The sequence below is a fragment of the Pinus tabuliformis genome, chromosome 7 (genome assembly GCF_031772625.1).
Source record: "Pinus tabuliformis cultivar Carrire ecotype Pingquan chromosome 7, CPIR1, whole genome shotgun sequence".
Classification (NCBI taxonomy): domain Eukaryota; kingdom Viridiplantae; phylum Streptophyta; class Pinopsida; order Pinales; family Pinaceae; genus Pinus; species Pinus tabuliformis.
The window spans coordinates 1,971,367,837-1,971,376,285 of record NC_142293.1 but is presented as its reverse complement, the minus strand read 5'-3'; the positions used below and the strand labels follow the sequence as shown (position 1 = coordinate 1,971,376,285).

Below are 8,449 nucleotides of genomic sequence, written 5' to 3'. Positions count from 1 at the left end.
AAGTCAAGTCAACTTAACGATGGGTATGTGTTTGTACTAAGCATAAACTATAGAGTTGTGAGTAGTTGTTGCTGGACTGGGATTATCTATTGCAAGTGAAGAGTGGATTGTAGCAAAGATGTCTCAAGATATAGTTTTTCCTCATATTGGAACCATTTAAATTTTCTAATGCAATAGATGGTAAGTACTTTAGTCTATACATATATTTGAACTTAAATGAACTTTTCCATTTAAGGATATTTGTGTAATTTGGGTTGCAAAAAATTCTATGTGGAGGTTAAGGAGTCGGGTGAGGAATACACAATTTTTTCAACATATAAAAGAAGCATAATTTCTTTGGTACTATTCTAAAATTTATTTTTAGTTAAAAATCATTTGAAGGGTATCTGGAAGCCATTTTGTTTCTTCATCATTTTGTGTAATTTTGTTTCGTGTAGTTTTTCTTTAAAGGAACTAAAAGTAATATAGTGTAAAAGTGATTTTACAATTTTATTAGAAGACTTCAATTATCTATGAGAGATGGTCACAAATTCCAATATTAATCAGTCATCAGTTTCTATTTTGAATGAGATTAAATGATTGAAACATAGGTTTAAGGTAGACTTCATCGTCATATTCTACATTATGGTGTCAAAAGTTGGATCAACCTCAACACAGTCATCTCACACTGCTCATAGTCTAGTCTTCAACCCTTTGGCATTAATACCATGCACCACTTCACCAATGAAAATGATAACCCCGACAACCGCTATGTTAGAGAATATGGGGTTTATCTTTGGAACACACTTGCAAGGAGAAGCCCACTACTCAAATCCCAACAACTTGCCAAAATTTAATCTATTTGTTATTGTTGATGGGTAGAGGATATATTTATATATTAATAATGCAGGGTTAATATTATTAAAAAAAAAGGAGTGTGAGATATCGTGTTGGTGTTTGTGTTGTAAAATCATTTTGGTACATAAAAATCAAATGATGTAGAACCACAAACAACAAGAAAACTATTAAATAGACTGTTGTGACTCATCGTGCTCTCAGAGCATTAGTCAGAGGTAGTTCTTAATAAGTTCAAGTTAGTGTGACTCGTCGTTCTCCAGGAGCGTCAATATAGGTTGTTTTTATACAAGGTCAAGTTGTAGAATTGTCTATTGAAGACATTCTGTACCTAGAATGTTATCCTAGATAACCGATGAATATAGCGGAAGGCCATATATTCAACATATGGTGGAAATTGCATAATATGGTTCAGTATCGAGACTGACCCATTACGCTCCGGGAGCTTGAGAAACATCAACTCTGCAAAGTACGTCAACAATGGTCGGAAGGAGTTATGTCTTAAATGGATCAAGTGGGAAGCTCAAAAGTGTGGCAAAGAAAAGATCTGAAACTGTGAGATTTTAGAGTGAACATGAGTGCTAGTGATGACCATATCAGACAAATATGACACATATTCATTTAATTTTGTAATGTGTGTTTTCTATACTTGTTACATCTAAGAATTAAGAGAGGGTATTGGAAGTAATGCTTCCATGTGTTATTATGAATTCTAAGGTGTCAATCTAGAAGTTGATGTTCCCTATGTGTGAGTTGTAATAACTATCTAGATCCACTTTCTTAGGATGATGTTCCCTATGTGTGAGTTGTAATAGCTATCTAGATCCACTTTTTGAGGATGATGTTCCCTATGTGTGAGTTGTAATAGCTATCTAGATCCACTTTCTTAGGATCTGGATTTGTTGCAATGAGTAATTTATATCCTATATATATAACTATTATTTTTATTTATTTTTAAGTTTTTAGAATTAATTGTTTTGATTATTTAAGTTTGACCATGTATTATTTTATTTTATTATATTAATTATTTTATTGTTTTCATTATTTAGGTTTGACCTTAATATTATTTCTATTTTTAATTTTTTATATTTATTTCATTAAAATTTTCCTTTGGATTAATTATTTTCCTTAATTCAATATTAACATCTATATTCTAGCCATTATTTTCTTTAATTCAATATTAACATATGTATTCTAACAATTATTCCCTCATATTAAAATACCCTTTGTTAACCAATATTATTTATTTTGTCAAATCTAACCGTTATATTACAATAGCTAATTTTTTTTTATCTAATGATGTGACTTTTACCAAAAGTTTTCTTACTTTTCAAAATATAAGTATGTTTTGTCTTACGTGTAATAGCTCTTTGATCTCTCTATTTTCTAACATGGATTGACTTCAACATATGTAGTATGTCATTAACCAACCCATAATTCTTTGCTATTTTCAATTCAAATTGATTACAATGGATATGATTGTCTTTAAACTAGTACAACCACATTAAAAATATTAATGTGGTTGATATAGCTGAAAGCTTCATAAATATAGCAAAAAAATTTATTGCAACATGAAGAATGCCTTAGTAATGCATACATTTACCAAATTAACCATGTATAAAAAGGTTATGGGTCAACTTTAAATTAAGAAAAAAAAGGAATTGGACATGAATGTTATAAATAATAATGAGAAACTTATTAGAATTGGAATAATCTCAAATCCCTAGGAAATTGGTGGGTGAGAGCCGAATCTAATTTTTTAAATTTATAAAAATTAATGGACCATTTTGCTAAATAAAATTTACTTATATATAAATGAATGTTATAAATAATAATGAGGAACTTATCATGGAAGAACTTATTAGAAATGGAATAATTTTGAAACCCTAGGAAGAACCTAATTTTTTAAATTGATTAAAAGTCAATGCAATCTAACAAAATATTTAATACACTACACTAATTGATAAGCATTAAGACTAAGAATATGCTAAGCATATTCTCTTAAAATCAATCTAAGTCCTCAATTAAAAAAATAAGAAAAAAATCAAGAGATCCTCATCCACCTTAAGTTGAAATAAAAAACCTTCAATAATAATTAGATACAACTAAACAAAAAAGTAATCAAAAAATATTAAATATGAGATGCATGAATATTTATTAACTAAACTAAAGTAAGACTTCTAAACTAAAAAACTAACCAAAAAAACAACTACCACACGTATAATAAATTTTTAAAAACTATTTTTTTTTAAATACCATAAAAAAAAAACAATATCCATCCGCATATAATTAGTTTCATTAAAACTATATTTATAATTCATCAAAACAATCCAACGTTAACCATAAACCATAATTATAAAAAAACTCCTTTTTGTCCACTTACACCTTAACTATAAACCATAATTATAAAAGAACTCCTTTTTCGTCAACTTACTATGCCAAAATGGTAAAATTAAAAATTAATACTTAATTTAGAGAAAAAACCAGGACATTTGATAATGCATTTCCGGTTTTTGATTAAAGTAATTTTTAAGCTTTTAATCAGCTTAAAGATACCTTATAGAATCTGCCTACAGTTCTTTTAAATTTTGTTTTTCATAGTCAATGACAGTGATCTCTTAACGCCCTTCGGAAGCTAAGTCCACGGGGTATTCATTAAATCCATAGCGATGGAAGTATCATATAATTGTTATAAATTTGTCTTTAATCAACGTAAAGACACCTTATAGAATCTGCTTCCATGCCTTTTAAATACATATTCATTAAATGCATAGCATTGGTATTATCATTTAATTGGTTATAAATTAACGTAATTTTTAATAAACGTAAAGATACCTTATAGAATCTGCCTCCAGCCCTTTTTAATATTCTTTTACATAGTCAATGACGGTGCTCTTAAGTCTTCTGGAGCCTCCGAAAGGCAAATGAATAGGTTAATATCAGAACTCAACTTTGCTACGCCTTATGATTTATGGTTATAGGAGCAGCTCCTCTCATCTAACTAGCTAGGAAAGAGCAAGAAGAGAGCGTTGAGCTCATGCCCAGGCCTGAGGGGCCGATGAAGACGAAAACATTAATCCGCTGCATGTTACTTATTCTCACTCTATGGACATTTCTGCACCTCTCAGTGGCTCAGAACACTGTTTCAGACCCTGCCGATTGGTATGTTTGTGAGAATACTGAATATATAAACGGTGAAGATTTCCACCGTAATCTAATCCACGTTTTGGAATCATTGGTGGGGAACGCTTCTACGACTGGATTCAATGCTACTGTCCAGGGGAAAAACAACAATAAGACGTCTGTATATGGGTTTGTCCAGTGCAGAGGAGATTTAAATTCCTCTGATTGCAAAGGGTGTGCTTCTATGGCGAAGGAAAACCTTCTTCAGCAATGCAATACCACTTCTGGATTCATTCATCATAATGACAGCTGCTTCTTGCGTTACGACAATCATAATTTTTACAACGATTATGATGAGAGTAGTGATCACTTCAAGAAATTGTGTAACGCAAATGACGCATCAATATTTGACAGTGCTCTCTTTGCAACTAGTACCGTGGAGTCTCTGTCAAAGATTATCGAAAAAACTGTGCGGAGTCGCACACTTTTTGGTACAGATAAATATGGCACCCGTGATACAAATTTACCGGAAATCTACGTCCTAGCCCAATGTTGGAATTATGTGTCGCTAAAAAACTGCCAATTGTGCTTAACAGCCGGTCCGTTGAATATATCCAGCGGTGGATGCCAAACTGGATGTATTGGAGGACAGTACTTAAGTGTGTACTGCATTTTGCGTTACGAGATTTATTCCTTTATCAATACTTCCATCATGCCGGCACCGCCACCGCCGCCCCTGCCAGCACCGCCACCGCCAAGGGAAAGTCCTCCACTATCCCGTATCTTCTTTCACGCATAGCTTGGTACAGTGAATTTGTTTATTTTCTGAAACAAGTTAGCCGATTTACTAAGGTTTTTAGGTGTAAATTTGCAGAACACAAAGTATCTAACGTGGTTGGGATAACTGTGGGCGTAGTAGCCGCTACGGTTGGATTAATTACAGTCATAGGCCTTTGGAAATGGAACTTTTTCTCTCGTCTAAAACATTGGAAACGCATTTCCCGAGCCAGAGGTGATCCTGAAATTGCTAAATCATTAGCGTGCGCTTGATATACTTGTGTCTTGTGAACTGATAATCTATTTCGTTACCGCAAAATAAATAGAGACCTTGTAAATGTTTTCTCAGGGGATGGAGGAGAAATTGACTTGGCGCCTAGTATAGCTAATCCTGAACTTATATTCAAGTACAACATACTCAAAGAGGCTGCGTCCAATTTTAATGAAGAAAACAAGCTCGGGGAGGGAGGTTTTGGATCCGTATTTAAAGTGAGCGCTTAATATCATTGCTTTATGTCAAATTAGATATTCGGAATCTGCAGCTTCCATGAAATATAGAAATAGTTTTGAAGTTCATTGATCGGCTGTAGGGGGTTCTACCTGATGCAAGAGAGGTTGCAATTAAACGGCTGAATATAAATTCAAGGCAAGGAGACACCGAATTTCTGAATGAAGTAAATCTTATCAGTCGTGTTCAGCACAAGAATCTTGTGAAATTGCTTGGTTGCTTCGTTAAGGGTCCAGAAAGGTTACTAGTTTACGAATACCTACAGAACGGCAGTCTCGACAAGATTCTTTTCGGTAGTTTCTCTGTCTTTTACTATGGACCCTCGATTTGTCCTAGTTTTTTAATATAACTTGCCAACGTTTACTTCCTGTTGTGCAATCATTGCAGATAGTACCAAACGCCATTTACTTGACTGGAGTGATAGGTATGGAATCATAGTTGGAATTGCACGTGGGCTGGCCTATCTTCATGAGGAATCTCAGATTCCAATCATTCATAGAGACATCAAAGCAAGCAATATTTTACTTGATAATAAATATATACGCAAAATAGGAGACTTTGGTTTAGCCAAACTCTTTGGAGAAGATCAGAGCCACGTTAGCACTAGAATTGCTGGAACTTGGTAAGAATTCTCTCACATTTATATATGTTGAAGTCCCCCCAACTTTATTCAATAAATTGTAGGATATGAAACAATTACATGTCACATATCTGGGACGGTTTTATATATTTTTAAGAGGGTCTAGATTTCAATTGTACGTGACATTGTGCAGTGGTTACATGGCGCCCGAGTACGCGTTACGTGGACAGCTGACAGAGAAAGCAGATGTATTCGGTTTTGGAGTAGTTGTTCTTGAGATTGTCAGCGGAAGAAAGAATCAGAGTTTAGCACAACACACAGAGTTTCTCCTCGAAGAAGTATGGCTCATGTGGATATCATCTGTAAAGTACAAATTTTATAGAGAATTATGATTATTGCTAGCTAATCTTTTATATTTGGCTAATATTACCAGACATGGAGAATGTATAACGAACAAAGAACATTAGACGTCATGGATCCCACATTGGAGGACACTTATTCGTCGGAGCAACTGATTAGAGTGATTAAAATTGGTCTTCCGTACACTCAAGGAGCTGCATCGTTGCGGCCTTCAATGTCCCGCGTGGTGTTGATGCTGACGAGTGAACGAGAACATCTTCCTTTACCGACCAGGCCCATTTTCATGGATGTGGATAGTCTCGTCACAGCTCATCAAATTGAACGCCTTAGATTTATCGATTCTGCAGCTGCTGATCCTTCATCAGGCACCCTGGAGCCTAGGTGAAAATCAGCCGAGGTTTAGGTGGTAAAATTTCTATTTGTCTATGGGCAATGAGTATAGTTATTATTGCTGTAATTAATAAATGAGATAATGAGATTGTTCATTATTGAAAGAAAATTAGGTTAGATATAAATGAGATAATGAGATTGTTCCTTATTGAAAGAAAATTAGGTTAGATAAGGTATGGTAACGGGTAGATTTGATTTCATACCGATTAAGCTCGCTCTCTGTTTATTTCCTTCTATTTGGACCAGAAACATCTTAATTGATAAAATATTTTTAAAGACAAGTCCGAGATTATATTATTCTAATTATTATCATAAACGAAATTATTTCTTTTAGATTAGAAATTTTGAAAAATGGCATTAAATATGATTCTGAGTGCGAGACTGAAATAAATGTATAAAATATATACATAAAGTTTGGAACTTCCGAATTTTTTATGTGCCCGTTATTTTGACGTTTTCCTAAATAATTAAGCAGTCAACCATAACGTGTTTATTTGGCAATCAACTGTATTTTACGGCTAAAACAGGCAAAAACGGGCAAACGGGCGTCAATTTTAAAGCCTGGGCATGGGAATCCACGAATCTTCGTGCCATACCCATCCTGGTCACAGGTACTGTCGGGGTATTAAATGCCAAATAGGTTCTCTTAGATTATTAAATAACCTATGGCCTGGTAAATAAGGCTTGCCCATGGACATCCACTAATCTTAGTCCCATACCCATTTTTCTTAGTTACCACTCAGGATACAATTAAGTTCTTCAAGATCTGCAGTTGAACACTTCAAATTGATTACTTTGGAATCGACTTCAGATTTTTGTTTAAAATTAATATTATCCGCCTCATTGTTATTCGATGACCGTTTATAATTGCACAAAAAATTGTTTATTTTAATTATATGAAAATTTGATTATTGTTTATTTTTACAAAGTAGGATAAGAAAACAGTTTTCTTATAGTAAGTTTTTTTATTTCAATTTAAATATGTTAAATATAGGGGTTTGGAGTATTAAAATTGTTTTTGTTTGGCTAAGAGCTAATATTCTTTGGATGTAAGTAAATATTTTAAAGATTTGGAGTGAAAGTTTGCCCCCTTACTTACCACCATGAGATTATTCTAAGTGCTGTGGTTTTCTTTGATTAAAAGTGAGGAATCAACTTTTATTTGGGGTTACCACCCAGATTCCAAGTGCAGTGGCTTTCCTTGATTAAGGGTGATGAATCAGCATGTATTTGGGGTTAGCACCAAGAGATGGTTGTCTCCACTAATGGCACTACTACATACAAGGCAGTTTTAACAGAATATTTAAGACAATTTCTAAGTAAATTGTCTCAACTTACACAAAAAATAAATTGGAAATTGTCTTAAATATTGTATTTAAGAGGGTGTCTCAAATTATTGTCTTAAAAAGTTGTCTCTAATAGGCAATATAGAACGCAAGTATTATTGTCTCTTAAGAGACATTTCATTTTTTCCTCTCAAGAGACAATAATACTTGCATTCTATATTGTCTACACAATCTTTTAAGACAATAATTTGAGACACCAGCTTAAAGACAACAATATTTAAGACAATTTCCAATTTAGTTTTTCTCAAGACAATTTACTTACAATAACTATGATTAAAGATATATTTTCTCTATGGAGACACTATGTCTTAAATCCCAATTATTGACTTTATAGAGACAATATGTTTTTAATCCTAGTTATTTTTTCTCTAGAGATAATAAAAAAATATCTTTAGAAACAAAATATAGAATATGAATCTTTTTGTTTCTTCATCGATTAATTCATGTTAGGGCACCATGGAATAAAACCATCAACCACCCGCTTGCAAAGCATTTTCTCTTCCATTGAGCTAGCACCCTTTAAAGAAATGT

General features: G+C 33.2%; 1 protein-coding gene across 1 annotated transcript; it reads left to right on the top strand.

Annotated features, from left to right (window-relative positions):
• The first annotated feature begins 3,892 nt into the window (after nucleotides 1-3,892).
• Nucleotides 3,893-6,567, top strand: LOC149256368 (cysteine-rich receptor-like protein kinase 2). Its single transcript, XM_089455341.1, has 7 exons — nucleotides 3,893-4,736; nucleotides 4,832-4,969; nucleotides 5,084-5,223; nucleotides 5,325-5,538; nucleotides 5,630-5,864; nucleotides 6,016-6,160; nucleotides 6,256-6,567. The coding sequence occupies exons 1-7, from the start codon at nucleotides 3,893-3,895 to the stop codon at nucleotides 6,565-6,567; spliced, it is 2,028 nt and encodes a 675-aa protein (XP_089311467.1).
• Nucleotides 6,568-8,449: the final 1,882 nt, after the last annotated feature.